Raw genomic sequence first — 27,096 nt, forward strand, 5'->3', positions numbered from 1 at the left:
TACAATATGAAACACGCTGACTGTTTACATGGACAGTTTTGCAAACTTCACCGTATAAAACTTTGGAAGCTTTTCATATTGTGTAAGTCTCGCTATTCCTATTATCTATTGTGGATTTCTCTATTTAGCCTATTTTATGTAATTATTATTGTTATTTTGAGCAAAGATTAAATCAATATATTGTTTTTGACTACAGAAAACAAGAATACAACTTCAAAATTTAGGTGAAGAGGTACATTAATGTGTCTGTATGCTGATTTCATGCACTTCTTGTAAATAAAAATAATAATAAAATAAAAAATAGTGCTCATCAACGATTAATCACGATTAATCACATTCAAAATTTTTGGTTTACATAATATATGTGTGTGTACTGTGTATATTTCTTAGGTGTATATATAAAGATATGTACATATATATATATATATATATATATATATGTATATGTATTTATATACTTATATAATTTATATTTAATATATAAACATAACATATTTGCCCTAAATATATACATGCATGTGTATTTCTATATACATAAGAAATATACACAGTACACACACATATATTATGCAAACAAAAACTTTTATTTTGAATGCGATTAATCACAACTAATTGTTGACCAGCACTAAAATAAATAAATAAACTCTCGTCCTAAAATGTTTTTTTAAACAGTTAGGATTTACTTTGAAAACCTTTCACTCAGAAATTGCAAATAAATTACAAAGAAACACCAAGTAACATTAAATGAATGGTGACATTTTTAAGTTAATAACATAGCAAACCAGTTAAAAGACTGAAATAGCATTTCTTCTAAAACACACTCCAACAATCTTTATTTCCAACTTAGAAATATAATTTTTATCCATCTGTTTTTTTCCTAAGAACGGACGTGGCCATTTGTACATTTTATGGGTCAGGCTTCCAGCCTCATCCCCGTCCAGCTATTTTTAACTGTACAAAACAGCTCATTTTGCTGCTTAATATTGCAAATTGGTGTGTCTTACCATGTTATTTTAATGTATCTTACTGGTTTGTAGTGCAAACTATTTTACCGACTACTGCATGTTGTTATTCTTCACGTTATTTCCCTATAGTGAATAATGAACCGGAAGTCTCACCCATATGCTTACCTTCCGTGTTGAAGAAAAAGATGAATAGTCTGTTTAATATCACCAGGAATTGACAAATAATATGATTTATTCAGGCATAAGCCATCTGTTAATTCAGGTTACTAAAAACCAGAATATTAACTTAATCCGTTTATGGGAAAAGAGTTTATGCGTTTAAATAACATTTACATAATCATAATAACCTAGATGCGAATAATATTCAGAATATGGGTGCAAAAATGTTTAATAAGCATACCAAATAACGTCCTGTAAATGTAAAATTTGTGTAAGGTTTAGGTTTATGGTAAGGTCCCCACTGTTATAGAAACACAAAGCAACAAGCTCAACATATTGTCCTCGCTTTTTATTGCAGGAGATGAGAGAAACAGGAATCTTGGAGATGATGTTAGTACCGCACTGCTAATGAAATGCAATGTTATCCAGCCTGAGAAAGAGCACTGAGTTCCGCAGAGGGAGAGAGAGACGGAGAGGGGGGTGTATGGAGGGAGGGAAGTGAAAAATGGCAGGTTGAATGCGACAGATGCCTCAAAATTGGCTTAAAGCGGGTGAGAGTCTATTTCTTATGCTTTCAGGCGTTTTAAAGATCAATAAATACTCAGCGTGTGTGTCAGACTCCTGGACGTGGATCAAATAATCTGAGGTCGAGTATAACGGGAAAGCGTGATGGGTAACCATGTGAAAAGGTTAGTCCCAGTTTTGGACCAAGTGAGGTTTTTTTTTTTTGGCCTGTCATTGACCCGGGCTCGTGTACGCGCATGGCGCAGCCAAGATATCCTCCTCATTATGCAGACTGCCAAATGACCAAACTCAGACATCTGCACAGTAGTAGTGAACTACGACCTTCAAAGGTTTTCTCGACCGATATTCATATTCATTTCCTCTCTCTCACTCACACGCACGGAGCAGGGAATGGCTAATGCTGGGTGACAGCTCTTTCATGCAGTAATGTTGGTGAAAAGAGAGCTATATCCAACTCTTGACTGACACACACGGGCAGACTCCCCCACCCCCTCATATAAGCACACACTAACACACACACACACACACACACACACACACACACACACACACACACACACACACACAGCTACTATATTTGCTGTTTGAGATGCTATGTTAGTAGGATAGGTGCACAGACCTTACCGAAAGGAATTACTGAAATGCGACTGTTATGACATCCTACTCAAACACAAACAAGCAGAGATAGAAATAGAAAGAGAGAGAGACAGTTTTGATCAATTGGACTGCACGCTTCCCTGAGGCAATGGAACGATGAACCGCAGAGCAGAGAAGCACTTAACAATCCCAGTGCAGAAAATACACACGTAAATATACACACATTCACATTGCTCTGTCGTTTAATCCTCCAGTATGTGTTTTTTGATGTTGGAATACATTTACTATTCCAGTGGAGTGGAGGGACAACTGTGAGGAAGCAAATCGTACCTTATTTCCCGCAAATGCTAACTCTTTGTTTTTGTGGCGGAATGAAATATTTTGTCGAACAGCCAAACACAGCAACATTGGCTCAACCAACTTGTCAGTTTAGGGGCGGGGCTATGCGTGTGTTCGGCCAATGAAAGACAAGGGGTGTGTTCAGGAAACTTGTTTGAAAACGATCATTATTTATTCATTACTTAGTTACTTTTACAAGGTCTCAGCCTTAATATGTTGTCATTTTTTTAAGAAATTCAAACAATAAATACCATTTTGTGGCTTTTTAATGCATCGTGACAGATATTGCCTTATTAGATAAATCGACATGAACCAGTAGCCTTTTCTTATTTACTTAAAGCACAAAAAAACATGAATAAACATTAGAACGTATTTTATTTCAAGCTCAGAAAGAAGTCTATACACATAATTTGTCAAGTTTAGGTCCTTTTCTGTCTGATTTGTTTGTCAGACAAAATGGCGGATTCTGCATTCTGACTGGTCGGATTGCCTGTCAATCAAGCTGTTTGCAAAGGGTCAATTCCTTCGGTAGTGGCATAGGCATTACCCACCTTATTCTTCAACAGGAAAACAAAGCCTATGGCCGAGACTTCTGGTTCATTAGCCGCTATAGGGAAATAATTAGAAGAATATCAGTGCGCAGTAAACGGTAAAACTGTTTGCACAAACCAGTGTGTTCATAACTATAATACATTAAAATAATATGGTAAGACACACCAATTTGCAATATCAAACAGCAAAACCAGCTAAAAATAGCTGGACCAGATGAGACAGGAAACCAGACCCATAAAATTAACAAACAGCCATGTCCGCTCCTACATGAAAAATAAGGTGGATAAACTTAAGCTTTGAGATCAATGTAACTGTAACGCTGCAGTTTTGTCGTCTGCTGCTTTAAAACTTCTAGCTCTTTAAATCAGGGTGGATTCTGATTGGCTGCCAGTGTTTTTATCGTTCAGCTGGGAAGTCGTTCTGAAAGTGATTCCAATTATTCCGTTCCTTTGTTTCATTTTCATGGTTAAAATCGTGCCTTAGAACATTATACTTTCGTTATAATATCACTGGTGTGAATAGTTCCTAGAAAGTCATAGTTAAGAGTTTAAATCTGGTCAACATTTGTTTGCAGCTGCGATTTGTTATACTCATTCACAATACAAATATACAAAAAAAAAAAAAAAACATTTACTGTGTTCAAAATATTTATAGATTTTTTTTTCTTTTTTTGCCGCATGGTATTCTTCGACAAACAACCTTGAACGATTTCAGCACCATGGACAGCACCTAAAGCTGCAGTTACAATACAGCCTCTTAACCACCAGAGGGCGCTGACAATTTAAAATATGCTGTTTTTTGTAGACCTACATAATAAGATACATTGAAAAAAAGAGTCTTACAAAATTAAAACATTTAAATGATTTTAATTGAGTTTTTTTTCACTAAATTTGTCAACATTCTCCAGAAAGGCAGTGAACCAAATCACAGCCAAAACACAACAGTACACAATATTTACACACTCCTTGAAAAAAAAATCCAAATACATACAGTGCAATGTTTAGCATTTTAAATTTGTTCAGTAACAAGTAATTCCTACTTTATTATTAATGATAATATTAACACTACAACTAACAATTCACAGATTCCATGATGAGAAATAACTTAAGATCAATATTATATATACAGTATATTATCTATCACCAATAGAAGTGAAGGCAATAGTTCTCTTATGTGCTCTAATGTGCATGTCTAAGTACATGAATTGTCAGTTCTGTTGTGTGCGATTGTCAAGTGTTCTGCATGAACCTTCGTTCGATCCATTGCAGTTTAATATGCTACAATTTCACAACATTCAATCTTAAAAAGAGGCCTTTTGTAAGAAACACTTTTTTTAAACTTCCTTTTCTCATATAAAAAACTATATCTTGCCTTACATCATATTTAAGTTTCTCATTGTCTATGCATTATATCAGTAAAAACAAACACTCTATAAACTTTCTCGTCTGTCTGTGTTTAGCATGGTGAGGCGCTCATGCGCATATGTGTGTGATAGTGTGGGGGCGGCACTGCAGCGGGCGCCGCAGACAGAGGCAGGGTCTGGGATGCTGCAGCTGCCCCGTGCGCCCCGGGGTGGAGGGGATGGTTGTGGGGGAATGGAGCTGCAGAACCTGGTGATGGCAGCTGGTATCCAGCTCCAGAGGTGGGGCTGGAAGCAGCGGTGATTCCTGGAGATGATGTGCTCGGCTGTTTGCTGATCTTCGGCGGGGGATGTGGGTTCTGCGTGAGCTGGATGGAGATGTCGCTGGAGATCTCGGAGGCGCTTCGAGCACGCTGGGGGGGAGGCCAGGTTTCTGGATGCAGGTACTGACCGCTGTAGTCACTGCCCTCAGAAAGGCGGGGGCGATAGAGAGCCGGGTGAGGCCGATACATCTCCTCTTCTGCATAACGCTTCATAAAGAGATACACTGACATCACACCAGCACCCTGAGAGAATGAGAGAAAGAGTTTAACAGAGAGAAAGAAGGGATTCCAAACATCCAGTATATTGGACTAGGGGTGTGTGATATACAGTTGAAGTCAAAAGTTTATATACATCTTGCAGAATCTGCAAAATGTTAATTATTTGACCAAAATAAGAAGAAGCAGACAAAATGCATGTTATGTTTTATTTAGTACTGACCTGCATAAGATATTTCACATAAAAGCTGTTTACATATACTCCACAAGAGAAAATAATAGTTGAATTTATAAAAATGACTGTTTAAAAGTTTACATAAACTTGATTTCTAATAGTGTGTTGTTACCTGAATGATCCACAGCTGTTTTTTTTGCTTAGTGATAGTTGTTCATGAGTCCCTTGTTTGTCCTGAACAGTTTTTTTTCAGCATTTTTGTGTATTTGAACCCTTTCCAACAATGACTATGATTTTGAGATCCACCTTTTCACACTGAGGACAACTGAGGGACTCATATGCAACTATTACAGAAGGTTTAAACACTCACTAATGCTCCAGAAGAAAAAACGATGCATTAAGAGCTGGGGGGTGAAAACTTTTTGAATTTGAATATCAGGGTAGGTTGAACTTATTTTGTCTTCTAGGAAACATGTAAGTATCTTCTGTAGCTTCCGAAGGGCAGCACTAAATGAAAAAGTATGATATTTAGGCAAAATAAGAAAAAAATCACACATCCTTATTCTATTCAAAAGTTTTCACTCCCTGGCTCTTAATGCATAGTTTTTCCTTCTGAAGCATCAGTGAGCATTTAAACCTTTTGTAATAGATGCATATGAGTCCCTCAATTGTCCTCACAGTGAAAAGTTGGCTCTCAAAATCATACAGTCATTGTTGGAAAAGGTTCAAATACACAAAAATGTTAAAAAACCAAAGAATCTGTGGAACCTGAAGAACTTTTCTGAACTGTTCAGGACAAACAAGGGACTCATGAACAACTATCACTAAACAAAAACAAAAAAAAAGTGTGGATCATTCAGGTAACAACACAGTATTAAGAATCAAGTGTGTCAACTTGAACAGGGTTATTTTTATAAATTCAACTATTAGTTTCTCTTGTGAACTAAATGCAAATGTCTTTATGTGAAATATCTTACTCAGGTCAGTACTAAATAAAAAATAACATTTGCATTTTGTATGATCCCTCTTATTTTGGATTCTGCAAGGTGTATGTAAACTTTTGACTGTATGTATAATTTGACAATATGCACAAAAGAAATGGCAGATTTATTTACTTATATATGTATTTATTTATTTACTTTGGGTATTTGTGGCAAATCAATAAAGCATTCGTGTGGCTGGAAATAGCAGCATGAATAGGAAATACTGTTATGTAGTTAAACTAGACTCTTTATTAAACGAAGAAAAACTTGAGATGAATCTACGAGGTGATTTGATAGCAATTCCTCTTTGCGCTTGCTCTAATATTCTTTCCCTCACACACCCTGACAAACTAATGTTTCCTTTGGCGACCATAATAGTAAAAGGTTCCTGCTGAATCAAGCAGAAAGAAGCGTTAGAGCTTGAACTTCATTTTGCTTAATCCTCACTTTATGGGCACATGCAAGAAACGGCTGACAGGCGGCATGTGATCTGTAGCTCTGACTGCTCCATCATCCACTTTGTCTGCTTCTGACTTTCATAACCACCTCAAAACATCCATATTTTAATCAGAAATATCTGAAAACCCAATCTTTTCTGTAGAAACAGAAATACATTGACCTCCTTGAGCTCAGGTTACTTAACGTTTTCCTATTGCAGTCAATGAAACAACATGATTAAGTGCTCTTAAGACCCTAAGTAGCAACTAAAATGGAGCGCATCTGAAGATCCACATTCATAATACATAAAAAGCACACTCCAAGCTCCTGCCTTCGACTGAAGTGTATGTCAGGGCAAGGTCATGTTAAAAGCATCTGCTTCAGCAGCATTAAGTGACATAATTACAGTACCATCGTTTGTCCAGCCCCTCGGGCCTAGAAGCATGGATACGTTCAAGTCATTGAAGCTTTCATAAGAAACATGACCACATCTTGGCTATTCAAGGCTTGACTTTACTTTAAGCAATAAATGACATACAGAAAAGGCAGATGAGCGATATTCTGGAGTGAAATTTCACCATCTGACCTCTTTGAGCAGGAAGGAGCTGGCAGCGAATGCAAAGGACCAGCCGTAGCGGTAGTTGAAGAACTGCTCTGGCTCCCGCGGCCTGTTCATTACTTCATCATTGATACTGGAGATATACAGCACCAACCCCACTACCAGACTCAACCCTGAGACAAAGAGAGAGAAAGAGAACAAATACGTGAGGAAAAATCAACAGAACACCGAGATCCCGGCTGCCACCTGCTGAGTAACAAATATTATATGCGGCTGTATGAAAACTAGAACTAAACAATACAGTTAAATAACTGCACTGTGATGAGGACATCAGCTGAGGATTTACTGCTCACCCTCGGCCAACTCAACAGACACACTCCAGGGCTCTGCCCGGCCACTGATGAGAGGACATCGCATTCATCTAAATAAATCACAGCCCCAAACTCTCCTCACTGCAGTCACAGCAGGCTGGAGAGCAGCACGGAGGACAGACGGGATAAATCTGCTTGTTAAGTTTGACGTCACGTGTGACCGTTTCCAGGTCCAAACGCTCTTTTAGATGCCAAAAGCAAAATCCAGAATCTTTGATGGTCAGACTTCGTTGTGATTCATCTGATATATCGTTAAAATATTGGTGTCCAGGACTCTGTGAGCCTAGAAGACTATACACCAGTTGTTTTAGCCAACAGTTCAGCCAAAATCTTAAATTTGCTTTAAAATAACTCACCCTCAGCCCATCCAAGATATAGAAGAGTTAATTTTTTTTATCGATTTAGGAGAAATTAGCATTAAAATCACTTTCTCACCATTGGATCCTTTGCAGTAAATGGGTGCCGTCAGAATGAGAGTTTGTAATAAATAAATCCCTGCATTGTTTTCTCGCAATTGCGAGTTTACTTCTTGCAATTCTTTTCTTCTTTTTGTGAGATATAAACTCACAATTGTGATTTATAAAGTCAAAATTGTGAGACAAACGTGCAATTCCGGGATATAAACTCACAATTCAGACTTTTTCTAAGAATTGCGTGATATAAACTCACAATTGCAAGTTATAAAGTCAAAACTGCGAGACATAAACTGAGATACTGACAATTCTGACTTTTTCCTTAAAATTCTGAGATATAAACTCACAATTCTTACTGTTTTCTCAGTATTGCGATATAAACTTGCAATTATAAGTTATAGTCAAAATTGCGAGATATAAAGTCAGAATAATAAAAGTCAGAAAAGTCAGATATAAAAGTCAGAATTTGCAATTCTTACTTTTTTTTCTCAGTATTTTGAGATGTATAAACTTGCAATTGCACGTTATAAAGTCAAAATTGCAGACAAACTCACAATTCTGATTTTTTTAAAGTTATTTAGTCAGAATTGTGATATTGAGATACTGAGATAAAAACTCGCAATTCTGAGGACATAAAAGTCTTTTTCCCACTGAAAATTGGACTTTATAACTTGAAAACTCCAAGTTTATATCTCACAATTCTGAGAAAAAAAGTCAGTCACGCTGGTCAGAATTGTGAGATATAAACTCACATTTGCAAGAAAAAAAGTCAGAATTGTGAGTTTATCTTGCAGTTCTGACTTCATAACTCGCAATTGCAAGTTTATATCTCACAATTCTATGGGAAAAAAGTCAGAATTGTGAGTTTATCTTGCAGTTCTGAATTTATAACTCGCAATTGCAAGTATATATCATGCAAAACTGAGAAAAAAGTCAGAGTTGTGTGTATCTCACAATTCTGATTTTATAACTTGCAACTGTAAGTTTACATCACACAATTTTGAGAAAAATAGTCAGAATTGTGAGTATATATCTCAAAATTGCTAATTTATGTCTCACAGTTCTGACTTTATAACCCCCATTATATCACGCAATTCTGACTTTATGACTTGCAACTGTGAGTCTATATCTCACAATTCTAAGAAAAAAAGTCTGAATTTTGAGATAAAAAGTCAGTAACCTTTTTTTGTTTTTATTCAGTGGGGGAAACAGGCTTCCATATTTAGGTGAACTATTCCTTTAACAAGCAGAGGCAAGCAGTTCATGTGGATGAGAGGAATGTGAGAATGTGTGCAGGTTTGGACTGTAAGTGGAACAGGGTGAGAAAAGCTCACACAACGTGCACAAACTGAGAAATGCCTGTAATATTTATCGCAACAGCCGAATGACCCACTCTCTCACCCATATACACAAAACAAAAACACAACATTCCTGCAAACATCAGCTACATTTCACAGCCTCTCCATCTAACGGCACTATCAGCACACTTGATCTTTACTTTTTAATGGCTTCTTTCAACTGAAGCACTTTTATCAGCCCCGAGCAGTCTGAAATGCCCATTACATATTCAGCAGCAGGCTGATATAGAACACAGAGAGAAAAGGACAAGGAAAAAGGTGTTTTTCAAGGGCGGTCTGTCAGGAAGTTTGTGCTGCAGGAGGAGAGAGGTGTTTTCGATAAAGTTGAAGGTCTTTTCTGGCCGTGTGCAAGGTTGAGGCAGCGATGCAGTAAACAACAGTGGCATCTGCATACAAATAAGTTCTACATTCAGGTTAGGGTTAGACCCTGACTGCAGACTGTTATTAAAGGGATAGTTCACCCAAAAATAAAAAGTATGTCATTAATTACTCATGCTTATGGCGTTCCAAACCTGTAACTGTAACTTCATTCATCTTCAGAACACAAATTAAGATATTTTTATGACATCCGAGCCCTGACATTAACGCAACTGACAAATTCAAGGCCCAGAAAGCTAGTAAGGACATTGTTAAAATAGTCCATGTGACATCAGTGGTTCAACCGTAATTTTATGAAGCTACAAGAATACTTTTTCGAGAATATGCTTTGCTGTCTATGCAGGGTCAGAAAGCTCTTGGTTTTCATAAAAAATATCTCAATTTGTTCTGAAGATGAACAAAGGTCTTACAGGTTTGGAACAACATGAGGATGAGTAATTAATGACAGAATTTTCATTTTTGGGTGAACTGTCCCTTTAAAGTTGTATTTCATGCATGTTTACACCTTAAAAAAGTAAGTGTTCATGCTGCCTTCAAATTTTAAGTTTAATCAATGTGAAATGTTAAGTTGTACTACAAGACAACTTAGATATTTGAGTTGAGTAAACTTAACATTTTAAGACAGCACGAACACATACTTTTTAAATGTTTTTTACAGTGCAGTGTAGTTTTTTTTGTTTTGTTCGATTTAGGGACCTAGAAATGAACAAATGTTGTAAATATTAAATATTTTAAAATATACCTAAAATATACCTAAACAGTGTTGTTTTCGTCAACGATGACGATGACAAAATCATTTCGTTGACGCCACTTTTTTCCATGACGATAACGAGACGATGACGAGGTAAAAATGGCTCGTTGATGACTAAAACATGACGAGACGTGTGTGAGTTTTCGTTGACGAGAAGAGAATAGACTAAAATGTTAGTGGGTGGTCCGTCAGACGTTTAAAATGCATGACGTTTCTGCTTATTGTGCATGCCAATTACAACCTAAAAAAGTATCTGCCGCTATGGCAAGCCGAATAAGCATTAAATACTCTTTGCCATACTAGTATGGCAAGCCGTTTTAGCATTCTATCCATGTTTGGTTACGCCCACCACCTGGTATGCAGCGCACAACAGCGCACAACGTGCTCAACATGTCACATTGTTGGCACTCAGACAGACAGACGATTAACCATGATGGGTGGTTGCAAACGGAGGACCTATGTATTTCAAATATGTCTTTATGTCTAAAACCATTCCTTCATTATTGTAATTATTGGTGAAAATAGTCGATCCGGAAGCTCACATTGTGTTGAACTATAGATCTGCTATTTTCACAACTTATAAGTGACACTACCCAACAGCAAAATACTTACTGACCTACATTAATTTGTTAAAGGAACACTCCACTTTTTTTGGAAATAGGCTCATTCTCCAACTCCCCCCGAGTTAATAAGTTGATTTTTACCGTTTTGAAATCCATTCAGCCGTTCTCCTGTTCTGGCGATATCACTTTTAGCATAGCTTAGCATAGATCATTGAATCCTATTAGACCAATAGCATCGCGTTCAAAAATGATCAATGAGTTTCCATATTTGTCCTATTTAAAACTTGACTCTTCTGCAGTTATATCGTGTGCTAAGACCAGTGGAAATGCAAAGCTGCGAGTTTCTAGGCTGATAAGATTAGGAACTACACTTCCATTCCGGCGTAATAGTCAAGGAAGTTTGCTGCCGTAATATGGCCGAAGCAGGCGGAGTATTATCAGAAAACTCATTTTTGGTCATTTTTGAACGTGATGCTATTGGTCTAATAGGATTCAATGATCTATGCTAAGCTATGCTAAAAGTGATATCGCTAGAACAGGAGAACGGCTGAATGGATTTCAAAACGGTAAAACTCAACTTATTAACTCGGGGGGGAGTTGGAGAATGAGCCTATTTCCAAAAAAGTGAAGTGTTCCTTTAAAAGACTACTTTTACCCCTTTTTTTGACTAAAACTAGACTAAAATTGGACTAAAACTATCACAAATAGAAGTGACTAAAATTGGACTAAAACTAATAAGCATTTTAGTCCAAAAGACTAAGACTAAGACTAAGACTAAATCTAAGATGGTTGTCAAAAACAACACTGTACCTAAATCCTAGGTTTTCACTGTGGACATTTGAACTCCATATGTAAATGTTTAGAAAAAAAGGTAAGACATAAGACATCCTACTCTTGCAGTACAATTACACAGCATATTATTACATACAGAATATAATTTTATGGATGTTTAAGTTGAATAAATCATTAAATGTAATTTTGAGCTGCAATATCTATAGGGTCTCTGTCTGATTGTCTAACCAAGCATGTTTTATATTTTATAAACTTGCTGACCTCTGCTGGTGCAGCACTGAATTGCATGCTCAGATATTTGAGGCATCTACTGGGAAATAAACCTGGCACCACTGACTGTTGAGTTTAATCTTCACATATACATAATATGGGACACATCAGGCAGTTGTGCCTGCATGAACAAATGACTGTGTTTTTGCTCTGCATTAAAGCAAGAACATAATATGAGAAAAATATATTTGTGTCATGTGACAGAAGGTTAAGATGTGTTACTCATATGATAGATGTTTTATTTTACAGAATAATAAAACAGCATTGCATCCACTGGTTCCAAAAAACTGCTAAATAATAAACAGATGGAGCGATTTCATGCTTAGACACAGGTTTATGATTGGAGGAGACATCATTAATGTAATACAGATGGTACTGCTGCATTCTGGTGAGTATGGAACACAAAATCCTCACACACTATAAAAAAGATCTGCATTAAATATGTTTTGAACTATTTTTAACTGTAAGAGTATTTTAGAAAGAGACTTAATTCAAAAGAATGTTCCTCCAGGCCCATTTGTGATGACACAATTATAATTGGCACAACATCTATCCTAAAAGTGTTATTTAATATATTTAATATGAATAGAAATTTTGATTTAGAACTCATAAAGGAAAAATGAAATATGGATTCACAGCACCTGATGTATGAAAGGTTTCTCATTACCTGAGAGGATGAAGAAGATTCCAGAAACGAAGGCCAGGATGGTGCGCTGCGGACGGATGTGGCCCACGTTACTGATGATGAAGGCCGTGAAAACGAAGAGCAGGGAGACCATAGGGAAGGGCGTAGCTGTCCGCACCATCTCTGCGAGAACAGTGAATACATGTGTATGAGAGCTGTGTGTGTAAATGTGAATGTGTTACTTTGATATGAAGTCACGTTCACTCACTGAGGATATTCGCAGTGTTTTCGGTGGTGATTTCAATCTCTGGCTCTGTGAAATACTCAGAAGCCACACATCTGCCTTTCTCTGTACCTACAATAGTGAGACAGAGTATATAAGCAAAGTTGTTTGTATATCTATAGAAAATACAGAAACTAAATAAACACAGATTTTATATTATTATTACTATAAGTCATATTTGTCATTTTTGTTTAAAAGATATTTCAGAAATCATGGAAATAGTCATGATTGTTTTATTCCATTGATTGTATTTTAATAGTATGAAACAAACAACAAAATAATAATAATAATAATTCTGAGCAAGTATATGCATTTTTACCCTAATACAAAGTTCAGAATTCATGGAAAACTCATGATTATTTTATTCCGTTGATTGTTTTTAATAGTATGAAACAAACAACAAAATAATAATAATAATAATTCGGTAACAAGTAGGTGTATGCATTTTTACCCTAATACAAAGTGACAAAAAATATTTTTATAATTAATACAATAATACCTTAATCTTTTTTTTGACATCAGTAAACTGATATAATTTTAAAAACATACAATATATTTTAAATATTTACACTACTCTTCAAAAGTTTGGGGTGGGTAAAAATTATATATATATATATATTTTTAAATATATAAATACACATTCAAGATTATATAATATAACTAATGTAATATTACTTAGTTTTATTTGTCATTTTTGTTTAAAAGATGGTTTAGAAATCATTGAAATTGACATAATTTTAATTCTGTCAGGACCACTATCGTCAAGATGATAGATATTTAGCATACATTTTGATTTGCTGGGGTAGTTCTGTTCTGGCACAACTCCCTGCCCTTTCATGCAGCAATAATAACCCCCCAGGGTAAACAGAACAGAACAAGCAGATATCATCAATGTACTTAATGATATTTTAAGTGTAACACATAGTTTGAGATAAAAGGAGACTGATTCAAAGTGGAATCAGTAAGCCAGGTCCTGACTGTCGCAAAAGGAGGAGTTGGGGACGGAGTAGGGTGTTTGCTCCTAAGCAAGCGAAAAAGCTACTGAATAATACTAAATGCAGCTTATATATAAATGCCGTGATAGGAGTAGCGTTCCTATAGTTCCTATGTGATCAGCTGAGAGTCAGCTGATGCGAGCTTGACTTACGTGACCTGCCAGAACTAACGCTAGAAGCTTAAATAACTAACAATAAAATATTAATAATAATTCTAAGTAGGTAGATGCACTTTTACCCTAAAACAAAGAAAATAAAACATATTATAATTAATATAATAACACTATATAATCATTTTCTTTGACATCAGTAAATTACAAATTATTTAATTTTGCTCAACACCATGTCTTTTTTATATTACTTTCCCACAAATTATGAATGGGTCTCTGTATACATGAAAACATAAAATATATTTTAAATATTTACACTGCCACTGAAAAATGTGGGATGAGTAAAACTTATATAATGTTTTTGAAATATATAAACACATATATACACATATATTATATCATTTTATATTATTATCAGTTTTATTTGTCACTTTATTATTATATTATTTATTTTTTGTTAGTTATTAGTTTTGTCATTTTTGTTTAAAAGCTGGTTCAGAAATCATGGAAATAATTATGATTATTTTATTTTATTGACATAATTTTAATAGTATGAAACAAATAACAAAATAATCGTAATTCCAGGGTTAAATCGTTAACCCTAATTATATTATATTATATTATATTATTTGTTTTTTTGTTAGTTATTAGTTTTGTCATTTTTTTAAAAGTTGGTTCAGAAATCATGGAAATAATTATGATTATTTTATTCTATTGACATTATTTGATTGATATTGATATTGAAGTCTCTTATGCTCATCAAAAATACATTAAAACAGTAAAATTGTGAAATAATATTACAATTTAAAATATATTCTATTTTCATTTTCAATTTAATTCATTACTTTGATGGTAAAGCCGAATTTTCAGCATCATTACTCCAGTGTTTGGTGTCAAATGATCCTTCAGAAATCATACTAATATTCTGATATGCTGCTAAGAAAACATTCGTATTATTATCAGTGTTGAAAACTTTTACAGTATGTGATTCCCTATTGAACTAAAAGTTCAAAAGAATAGCATTCATTTCAAATAAAATCTTTGTTTAACAGTATAAATGCCCTTACTCTTAATTTTGATGTATTTTTACTGAATAAAGTTATTAATTTCTTCTAAAAAAGAAAATCTTTGAACAGCCATGTACAGAACAACATATAAAATATATAGATATATTAAATGAATAAATAAATACATAAACATTGTAAAGGCAGATCACCATATTCGGGGATCCTTGCCATCTGAAAGTTGTATCATAAAGTACTAGGACCTTAGTGTATAATGTGTGTGTGTGTGTCCGCACCTGCAATGAAACACACTCTCCAGAGGCCCGAATGTAATGCCATCTTAACATCGACAGTTTGGTTCTGCTGCAGTACGATTCCCTCCTCCATCAGCAGCCAATAATCCGTCGCCACGGCAACCCCCACCAACAGCAGTCCGCACGCCCCAAACACTGTGGAGAGCAGAGTCAGAGCCCTGCTGCTGCAAGAGCTCATCTGCACATACACACACATACATGCGGCAAACGTCAGCACCCGAGCTCCAAATCACAGCAAAAACATTTGCAGCACCATAAAATCAAGGCACTTCTACACAGTCAGTGATATTGTTCAGTTACGCAGTAAAAATGCCAAGACAAATCAGATAGGAGGAGAGTAAAAGATCACGAGAGACAGTTCCTGTCCCACTGTGGCTTTAATCAGCCAATCACACCAAAGGTCAAAGTTCACCTGGCTTAACGGGTGGCATTCACTGAAGCAGAACGTGAAACTATTGGCAGTGATTCAGATGGCACAACACACACATCACACACAAGCGCCTACAGAGTCATGAGTCATAGCTTTACTGTGAGACACAGACCTCATCCGTACGGAGAAAGAAACAGTGCACACACACAGATGAGTAAACGCACACCGGTCCAGCTCGCTAATTCACATTGGCATTGTGCAATGTGATGCACTGTGGGAGAACAGAATCTGATAAAGGCTGCTATTTTTTATTAATAACTCACTAACATGTCTTTCCGAGCCTTAATGACTTTCATTTTTCTACTGAACACAAAAGACATTTTAAAGGACTGTACTGATCATCCTTTGATATACTTAAATGGACTGAGGCACCATAAAAACATCATAATAGTGATAAATATGACTATTGTAAGTGTTCTGCAGCCATCTGACAGAATTTGTGAAGTACAGACAGAAATTTAAGTCATTTTTTAATGATAATCTTCCCCTCCGGTGAGCCGTTAGCGAGCGAATAATTGCATCAAGTGAGTTGAACTCAAGAATCAGACGAGTCAAATCATTCAGAGTGGTTTTGTGAAACTGATGACTGTCATTAGGAAACGATCACAAGTTGAATGATTTTGATAATTATGACGTCAAATATAGATCATGAGACCATGTTTATGATGCTTTTGCATCCTTTTTAAAATCTGAAAGCTCCATTAACAAGAAAAAATCATTTAGTGCTTTACAGAAAAACTAAGGTCACACAGGTTTTAAATGAGGGCGAATAAGTGACTATTTTTGAATTAAATGTTCCTTAAATGCTGTAAAATGGTGTTGTTTTAGTATTATAAATACTTGAGTATTTATTCATATTTTGAACTAGCTTCTACAGTTTTAGTAATTTTTTGTGTTTTCAAATGATTAATCGTGATTAATCGCATCCAATATTTTTTTTGTTTGTTTACATAATATGTGTTTGCACTGTGTATATTTATTATCTATACATAAATACCCACACATGCATGTATATATTTAATAAAATGTTATGTTTACATATTAAATATATTTATTAGTGCTGGGCAATGATTAATCGTGATTAATCACATCTAAAATAAAAAAGTGTTTATATAATACATGCAGTATATTAAAAATACAGTATATATTTTGAAAATATTTCAATGTACATGTATATATTTATATTCATATATTTTATACTGTATATAAATATATTTAATATATAAACATAACATTTTAAAAATATATATATATACATGCATTTGTATGTATTTCTATATACATTATAAATATACAAAGTACACACATATATTAGTACACAAGAACTTTTATTTTGAAGGCGATTAATCGGAATTAATTGTTGCCCAGCACTATATAAATATAAATATATACATGTGAATACATGTAAATATTTTTAAATATATACTATATGTGTATGTGTGTATTTATATATATATATATATATATATATATATATATATATATATATGTGACCCTGGACAGCAAAACCAGTCATAAGGTAAAATTTTACAATTTTACAAAACTGAGATGTATATAAATAAATCAATAAATAAGCTTTCTATTGATGTATGGTTTGTTAGGATAGGACAATATTTGGCCGAGATACGTCTATTTGAAAATCTGGAATCTGAGGATGCAAAAAAATCAAAATATTGAGAAAATCACCTTTAAAGTTGTCCAAATTAAGCTCTTAACAATGCATATTACTAATCAAAAATTACATTTTGATATATTTACAATAGGAATTTTACAAAAAGTCTTAATGAAACATGATCTTTACTTAATTTCCTAATGATTTTTGGCAAAAAAGAAAAAACAATAATTTTGACCCATACCATGTATTTTTGGCTATTGCTACAAATATACCCCAGCGACTTAAGACTGGTATTGTGGTCCAGGGTCACACACACACACACACACACACACACACACACACACACACATATATATATATAATAAATATACACATTTCACACACATATATTATGTACACAAATGCGTTTATATTGGAGGCGATTAATCGTTGCCCAGCAAAACTTTTTTTGTACTATTGCTGTTTTTATTAGTTTTATAATGTTTCTATTTAGCTTTAATTAATTGATAATTTTAGTTCAGTAATGTTAGTGCTTTAGTAAGTGGCTTAAATTTAAAATATATTCTATTTTTATTTAAAATGTAATTCATTACTTTGATGGTAAAGCTGATTTTTCAGCGTCATTATTTCAGTCACACGGTCCTACAGAAATCATACTAATATTGTTTCTTTAGCAGCACATATATATATATATATATATATGTGCTGCTAAAGAAACATTTTTATTATTATCAGTGTTTTTTTTTACAGGTTGAGATTTTTTTAGGATTCCTTAATCAATTGAAAGTTAAAAAGAATAGCATTTATTCGAAATAAAAAACATTTTTTTTTTTAAGTTTTTAAGGTACATTTTCAATCAAATTTTATATCTATACACACACACACACACACACACACACACACACACACACATGTTGGGTTTACATGTTTTATGGGGACATTCCATAGGCGTAATGGTTTTTATACTGTACAAACTGTACTTTCTATCACCCTACACCTACCTTACACCTAAACCTAGCCCTCACAGGAGATTGTGCACACTTTTACTTCCTCAAAAAAACTCATTGTACATGATTTATAAGCCTGTTTCCTCATGGGGACCTGAGAAATGTCCCCACAAGGACAAAATCTACTGGTATTCCTATCCTTGTGGGGACACTTGGTCCCCACAACGTGATGAATACCAGGTACACACACACACACACACACACACACACACACACACACACACACACACACATATATATATATATATATAATGAAGTTTATAATTAATATAATATATTTTTGCATTGTAAAAAGTGCTATGTTAAAAACAATCCAAGTTGGGTTAAATATGGACAAATTTTTTTTTTTACAAACTTTAAACTTCGTTTAAAAAATACTACATTTCTTGCTTTAAATGAACCCAAATTGTTTGGAAATTAACATTTATTAATATGTTTAATAAATTTACATTTATTTACAAGTTTAATAAATAATAATTAAATAATATACATTTATTAAATTGCTTAAAATAAATAAATGTTCACTTTTTGATTATTACTGATGCCTCTAGTAATTAAGTGTCTGCTTTTTTGAGTTTTTCGGTTCATTTTAAACCAGACATACAGTACCTTTTAAACAATAGCTGAGTTAAATAAAACTACCCAGCAGGTTGGCCAAACGTTTAACCCAACTGCTGGGTTTGTCCATATTTAACCCAACTTAGGTTGCTTTTACAGTATGACCTTTTAGTTTTTATAATTTTAGTTAACAATAACAACACATCTTTAAAACTGAGAAAGAACGGTAAAGACTGTAAAAGAACAGAGTCAGGGCAAGAAAAGACACAGGAATAAGGAGAGGCCATATATGGGGCAACTAACTAAAAATGGCAGTATGTAAATGTCAGAGTGTACACTATGAACTGTTCTCTATGTGAAACGTGTTGTAAAACTAAGATTACATCCTCTTTCTGACCCCGTGCACCTCTCTGATTCTCCCAGGGCAAAGCTCTGATCGATTCTTAATTAATGAGGGATGCTTTTTGTCTCGGCTCTGAATGGATGACAGCGCTGACGACAACTTGAAAGGTCTTTTCAAAGCGAAATGTGCGTATTGCTCTCTGCCACTGTCTCTGCATCTGTGCCGAGCCAATACAGGAGCGCTTTCATCCTGTCATTCGCTCTCGACATATTTAAAGATTATGATTTGACACGCGATTAATGAAATGAATGCTGTCATTCGGTTACACGCGTGAGGTTGAAAGAATCAGTTTCCTGTCTCCGCAGTCACTCAGCTGCTGCTGCTATGGCGACTTTTATGATGGATATTTTTGAAGAGCCTGTATAGAGTGTGTGTGAGAGAACGTGTGTGCTTTTTCATGCTGTCATTTCCTGTGTGTCTCTCTAAGCTGGTGATTCAGAGCAGCACCCTGAGCAACAAGAGAGGGAGAAAAAGAAAGAGTAAGAAAAGAGACTGAGACTCTTGGCTTCCAAAATGAATCTCAGGTGTCTAGACGAGACTTTTGTGCCCTCTGTGTGAATATCAGAGAGATCGACCTTTTGCCATTCGTCCTGCCGCAAAGAATGACACAAGCCTTAACACCAGCAGTCAACTGAAGATGAACCTCAGCAAATGATGGACAGATTTTGCAATGCAGTGGAAAAAGGCACAGCGTGAACGCTGTGGAGGAAAAGTGCTGGTGCTGAGTGCTCTGAAGCAAACACAACAGAGGCAGAGACCAACAATGTCAAACTCCAGCTTGACCGTTTTCACTGAGCGAATTTTTTCACTGAAGTCTTTAGCCCAAAGCTCTTCTGCCTCCTCAAGGCTGCGTGTGCTTATGTAGAAGAGAGGTTACTTCTCCTTGACAAAATCGGTCCGCCCAAGTTCGACCTCAAACTTGCACGTTCTGCCTCAGATTTCATTTCATATTTTTGCCTTTTTGTAGGGTCTGCACATCAGATTTGGTCTGATCTTAACGCTTACTAAAGGAAATCTTTGTGCACTGGCACAACTTGAGGTTTTGTCCTATGCTTCAAACTCTCTTGAGCTTGGTGCCACACAACATGTGTATTTAAAGCGATACACTCTTAAAAATAAAGGTTCTTTATTGGCATTGATGGTTTTATGAAGAACCTTGAACATCCATGGAACTTTTCAAATGCAGAAAAGGTTCTTTATAATCGAAAAAGGTTCTTCATTATTTTAAAATGTTCTTCAAAATGGTTCTTCTAAGAACTGTTCATTGAAAGGTTCTTTGAGGAACCAAAAGTGGTTCTTCTATGGAATCACTGCAAAAATACCCTTTTGGAACCTTTATGTTTAAAAGTGTTCTTCATCCAAAAAATTAACAGTTTGTCATTATTTACTCACCTTCATGCTTTTCCAAACCAGTATTAATTGCTTTTTTTCTCTCTCTGTTGAACACAAAAGAATATATTTTGAAGAATGTTGTTGACCAAACAGTTGCAGGACGCCAATGACTTCCATAGTATTCATTTTTGGGTGAACCATCTCTTTAAAGTGTGTACTAATCAGACACAGTATGATGTCAGTGTGGCTCACAATAAGTGCACTTGATACAAAATATTAAAGGAACAGTTAATAGTTAAAAATACGTGCTTTTGGATCCTACTAACACTTCATGGACAAATGTGCTTCAAAAAGATCTTTCATGTTCCACAGAAGCAGATTTGGAATGACATGAGGGTGAGTGAATGACAGAATATTCATTTTTGGGCTAACTGTCTCTTTAAATATATTTGCATATTTTTGTTTAAAGGGACACTACATATTTCGCAGATATCTAAATGTATTACAGCAAGTAGTGAACAAAAGCCATACAGTACAGTGAGCAACGGGGACAGAGAGAAGAGAAAGAGTGCCAAGCCAGATGTAGGCTAATGTATGGAAAGACCTTGGCCCAGTAATGATGGAGTTCCCACCTACATGCCAGTGCGCGCCTCCCGGGGCACTTGACTGAGCCAGTTACAGTCTCAACTACCTCAGCTAACATTCACTCACTTCTGAACACAAAAAAATGCTCAACAGCTGCAAATGTTAGTACGAATCACCGCATGCCAGTCTCCTAAATGACCCTGGAGCTTTACAATTCACAACGGTCCACAAACAACTCTCTCACACGACAAATCTTCCTCTCACGTATCAACACAACATGCGACTCGCTGACAGACCTGCTGGGATTGAAACGCGTCTGTAACGTACAGCCATAAACGCATATCCGTTCGTTTTCTTTAACTTGTGTCTATAACACCTGACAAAAGTTAAAATGTGTTTTGACTCAGTCACGCATTAGTTGAGAACAGTAAAGAACAATGGAAACAGACTGAAGAAGCGTGTACTCACCCTGCCCGTCCGCGTGGAGCTGACAAGTATGCAGCGAGCGCGCAGGCACAAGCCTCACACCAGGGGTGCCTGGCAAAATATCCGCGCTCTGTCTCTCTCTCCCTCTCTCGTCTCTCCCTCCCTCGTTCTTTCTCTCTCTTACGTGCGTATTTCCCACTGATACCCCGTTATTTTCTCCTCCCTCACATCTTCACGCTTACCGTGCCTCTTTTTATCCCAGCAAAACGAAAGAGAGCAACGCAGACATTGTGCGTATTAATGTGTAGTAGGGCTTGGATTGGTAATGCGCAATGGAAAACGCACTTTTGTATTTTGGATGGATGGATGGAAAGATGGTATGAAGCCTATGTCTGGTGTCTGCCTCTGACAGGAAAAATACGGTTGATTTAAAAAAAACAAAAACATTTATGGCTACCAAATATCAGTTTGATACTGGATATACAGTGCCTTGCAAAAGTATTCATACCCCCTTTTCACATTTTGTTTTGTTGCAGCATTAAGTTAAACTGCTTTAAATTACTTTTTTCCACATCAATCTACATATCATACACCTTAATGACAAAGCACAAAACAGGTTTGTAACAACTTTGCAAATTTATTAGAAATAAAAAACTGAAAAGATCCCGTTGCATAAGTATTCATACCCTTTTCTGGGACACTCAAAATTTAGCTCAGGAGCATTCATATTGCTTCTAGATGTTACTACACTTCGAGTGGAGTTAAACTGTGGTAAATTCATTTGAATGAGTATGATTTAGAAAGGCACACACCTCTCAGAAAAGGTCTAACAACTGAAATATCAGAGCAAAAACCAAGTCCTGAGGTCAAGTTAACTGCTTGTAGAGCTCAGTGACAGACTTGTGTTAAGGCAATGATCTAGGGAAGAGTTCAGAAAAAAAATCTGCTGAATTGAAGGTTCACAGAAGCATGTAGCCTCCATTATCCATAATGGAAGATGATTGGAACAACTAGGACTCTAGAAAATGTCTGCCAGCCCCCATCCAAGCTGACAGAGCTTGAGAGGTGAAAAGGTGAGGCAAAGAATGGCAGATAATTGCCAAATGCAGATGTGCAAAGCTTGTCACATCATACCCAAAAAGACTCGAGGCTGTAAAGGTGCTTCAACTATATACAGAGTTAATGAATACTTATGCAATGTACTTATTTCAGTGTTTTATTTTTAATAAATTTGTAAAATTTGCAAATCTGGTTTTTCCTTTGTCATTATTATGGTGTATGGAGTGTAAACTGATGTGGGGAAAAACTAATTTAAAGCAGTTTAACATAATGCTGCAACAAAACAAAATGTGAAAAAAATGAAGAGGTATGAATACTTTTGCAAGGCACTGTATAACAGCCAGTATAGGATGTCCATGCTAATTTTCTCAGTTTTTGAATTTAGGTTACTGTTACAGTTCAGTTTAAGTAAATTTTAGCTGACAATCAGCTAAAAAGCTAATAATTTAATAACACTGCAATGAAAAAATCTGGTTCACTCAGACATCGCTAGTAGAATATTGCACTTCAGTAATATTTGTTTTATTCACAACTTCAGAAAATAATTTTTACAGTGTTAAATTTCATATTTTATCACCTGTTTACTAAAGGAAATCTTGAGTTCCCTTCCGAGGGAACTCTCACTGCGTCCCCCATCAGCCATCAGCTGGGAAGCTGTCTGGACCAGGGGGCTAGTGTTGCAGCCTGCGCCCCTCCACCACCTGCGGGTGGTCCCAGGAGACATCACGGACTGAGGGGAGGCAGACAGGATCTGAGGGAAGTGATTCAGACGAGACAACGGTCTCAGATGAATCAGAGTAAGAAATAAGATCTTTTACTCCTTTCCTCGATCCTTCTGCCCCTCACTCGGTAATTCCCCTGTGTATTTTTGCCATCAGCTGGGAAGCTGTCTGGACCTATGATGTTTTCGGCTGGTTTCTGAATTTTCAGAACCACCATTACTGATGGTCTGGAAATAAAACAGTCCTCTTTGGGGTACTGTCTTAATATAAATAAGTTCTATGACACTTATGGGTGAGTACGATCTATTTTCTTTAAATAAAAAAACTTAATACTGTCTCGGGCCTGTCTGTTGTGTTTATGCTTTCAGAGAAAGTATTATGAGTCTGCGGCGGATGCCCCCCCTCTGATCCTATGGATTACGGTCACGGCGGTGTTCGTCCCCTCCACACCACAGGTTGTGCGGTAAAATCACCCTTACAGCATATGTTAGACTCAGGACCTTTGTCCTCATCAAGGAAAGCTCTCTAAGCTTTTTGCCCTTGGCATGTTTAACGCTGTCCCTTACAGGCCATTCAACCTTGTGAGAATCCCTCTTCTAGACCCTCTCTCGGTGGGCTACCAGAGCTGAGGGGTGAGTCTATCAGCTGAAGCTCTACCAGCACCTCATGAGTTCTTGTCTCCGTGGAGCAATTTCTCAGGTATCTGGGAAGTTTATGTCCTGTTGAGACAGGAACATAATTTCCCTGGTGCTCTATCGATCCCCCTGTTGACCTGAGGGCAGGGTCAGTTCGATCTAAGTAGTACTCCCCTTTCCACGGAAAGGGTTCTATTCAGAGTACCGCTCTTGCTGACAAAGCCAGGTTTTCCTCCCAATCATCTGGGTTAGAAGCCTGTCCTCCCTGTTCAGGTTGATTCTCATTCTTCAGGCCTCACGCAAGAGCTGGGCTCTCCCCTTTCTGAGGAAAGGGTTCGTAATGAGTGCCCCCTCAGCTGGATGGGCGTTCCTCCCTTGCTTTCAGGGTTAGGAGTCTGTCCTCATGACTAACCAGGAGCTCCCTTCTCAGGGCCTTGAGGTGACTTTGGTAGCTCCCCTTTCCGCGGAAAGGGTTCTCTCAGAGCACCACCCTCTGGCGGGTTTTGGTATTCCTCCCTGTCCTCAGGGTTCGGAACCTACCCTTGTTATGCTAGAGACAGGACTTCTGACATAGAAGTCTCTTCGACAGCAGCAGCTCACCTTAATTCAAGGTTCGTCTGTAGCACTACTGTCATATGGCAAAATTCCCCTTTTGTTGGGTAGAGTCTGTCACCAGGTTTCCTGAGTCAAGCATGATTGCTCCCCTTTGAGAAGGGTTCCACTTAAGATCACTGCTCCTGGCAGGAGAAGTGAGTTCCCCTTCTGAGGAAGGGTGAAATCTGAGCGCTGCCTCCTGGCAGGCGGGTTTTCCTCTCTGTTAATCAGGGTTAGGAGCCTGTCTGTGCCTGCCTTCCGGGTCGAGTATAAGCTCCCCTTCAGGCTTCATGACTAGCTAGGAGCTCTCCCTCTTCAGGACCTTGAGATGACTTTGGCTGCTTCCCTTTCTGCGGAAAGGATCCTCTTAGAGCACCACCCTCTGGCGAGTGTTGGTATTCCTCCCTGTCCTTCAGGGTTTTAGAGCCTACCCTTGACGTTGCTAGAATCAAGAGCTTCTTACGTAGAAGTCTCTTCAGGCTGCTGGCAGCTCACCTTATTCAAGGTTCCTTCAAAGCAGCGCCACTGCCGCATGGCAAATTTCTCCCTTTTCCAAAGGGAAGAAATAGTCACTACCTCCTCTCAGGCTTCCTGAATCGAGCATGATTGCTCCCCTTTGCGAAGGGTCCCATTTTAGAGCACGGCTCCTGGTGGGATGAGTATGCTCCCCTTCTAAGGAAGGGTAATTTCTGAGCACCACCTTCTCCTAGTAAGCATCCATGTGGACTGGATTTAGTATGCTCCCCTTTACACTAAAGGGTCCCTTCAGAGCGTTGCCCTTTTTAAGGACGGATGTTCCTCCCTGTAGCTCAGGGTTAGGGGTCTGTCCACTATCTGCGTCCACTATCATGATGGTCAGTAGCTCCATGATTTCATCAGTCGACTAACAGTTTGCGGACTGTCTGTCCTGATTGGGGTATAGCATTGCTCCCCTCTCTCAGGGAGGGTTCCTCCCCTATCTAAATGCTTGTCATCTCTGACAAGCCTGGAGCTTTAACGGTGAAACCCCCTAAAAGGGAAAAACACTGTCTCTAAAATCCCCTTTAGTGGTAAGTGCGCACGTAATCCCTGTGCACTTCCTAAAATCCACATAAGTGGTAAGTCCCCACCAAGTTTCTGGGTTATTTTCTAAAATCCTATATGGTATGGGTTACGCGGTCCTTCGTTCCCATTCTTGAGTTGGTTTTAAAACCCCGGTCGCCCTGGGCCCAACTCCACTCGATATCACCTTAGATATCTCCTGACCATCTGTTATCCAGGGTGTGTTACCTGACGGTAACCCCTGTTAGAACGGTCTCTGTCCTAGGACAGGCCTGTTAGTTGCTATCTCTGAGTCAGTTCACTGAGGGAACTAGACTCAGTAGTACTGGCAGCTCCTGTTCTAATTAAGTCTAGGTATTAACTTAGCCGTTCTTCCGACAGAATCTCCTATTCCAACCTGAGCTGTGCTCTGGGTCCTTTGACCCATCCAGGTAAGTGAGTAACAGTTCAGGCTTTGGCCGGGGAGTATACGTTCTGACAGCCGTCACCTCGTCCTATGGGGTAATTCTTCACAGAATTAACACTAAGTGCTCGCTACTATGCACTCCCCTCAGCATGGAGGCGTAGGTATAACCGTTCCACAATAGCGACCCCTAGGGGACGCGGTGAGAGTTCCCTCGGAAGGGAACGTCTCTATTTTACGTATGTAACCATGGTTCCCTGAGAAGGGAACAAGATACCGCGTCCCCTATGCTTCGGACCATGCTTCGGACGAGAAGCTTCAGACGATGAAGCGGATGTGTGTTTACATCAGCGACTCTTTATACTGTGTCGCCCAGTAGTGACGCACCAGCAGCGACGTTCGCGCCGTGGTGACGTCAAACGCTGTCGCCGGACATTTCATATAGTTTTTCTATATGCATTCTTCAGACACGAGTCATGCTGCGGCGTTCCCCAATAGCGACCCCTAGGGGACGCGGTGTCTCGTTCCCTTCTCAGGGAACCATGGTTACATACGTAACCTAGAGACGTTTTTGTCTTATGCTTCAAACTGTCTTGAGCTTGGTGCCACACAACGTGTGTACTTAAAAGGATAAAAATAAAAATAAAGGTTCTTTATTGGGATCAATGGTTTTATAAAGAACCTTGAACATCCATGGAACCTTTGTTTTATTCACAACTTCGGAAAATAATTTCATAAAATTCATTTTTATGAAATTTCTAAACAAGTAGGCCTACCGATTTTTTATACTGTACATTATATTGTGATGCCTAAATAGGCTATATATATATATATTTTTTTTTTTTTTTTTTTTTTTTTTACTGAATTA

The 27,096-nt window shown here is 37.2% G+C and overlaps 1 protein-coding gene across 1 annotated transcript; it reads right to left on the minus strand.

The window, feature by feature from the left end:
• Nucleotides 1–3,983: 3,983 nt before the first annotated feature.
• Nucleotides 3,984–22,008, minus strand: cacng7b (calcium channel, voltage-dependent, gamma subunit 7b). Its single transcript, XM_073847346.1, has 6 exons — nt 21,817–22,008; nt 15,401–15,596; nt 12,981–13,067; nt 12,755–12,895; nt 7,219–7,364; nt 3,984–5,063 (listed from the first exon to the last, which is right to left on the minus strand). The coding sequence occupies exons 2-6, from the start codon at nt 15,594–15,596 to the stop codon at nt 4,593–4,595; spliced, it is 1,041 nt and encodes a 346-aa protein (XP_073703447.1). The 5' UTR covers nt 21,817–22,008; the 3' UTR covers nt 3,984–4,592.
• Between the last annotated feature and the right edge of the window lie 5,088 nt (nt 22,009–27,096).

The sequence above is a fragment of the Garra rufa genome, chromosome 9 (genome assembly GCF_049309525.1).
Source record: "Garra rufa chromosome 9, GarRuf1.0, whole genome shotgun sequence".
NCBI lineage: Eukaryota > Metazoa > Chordata > Actinopteri > Cypriniformes > Cyprinidae > Garra > Garra rufa.

Bases quoted from the DNA above. Each gene is read 5' to 3' on its own strand.
- cacng7b (XM_073847346.1), bottom strand. From the start codon at position 15,596: ATGAGCTCTTGCAGCAGCAGGGCTCTGACTCTGCTCTCCACAGTGTTT. The intron at 7,365-12,754 runs GTAATGAGAAAC...TCTTTGTCTCAG, and splicing joins AATCTTCTTCATCCTCTCAG to GGTTGAGTCTGGTAGTGGGG. The intron at 5,064-7,218 runs GTCAGATGGTGA...TCATTCTCTCAG, and splicing joins GCTCCTTCCTGCTCAAAGAG to GGTGCTGGTGTGATGTCAGT.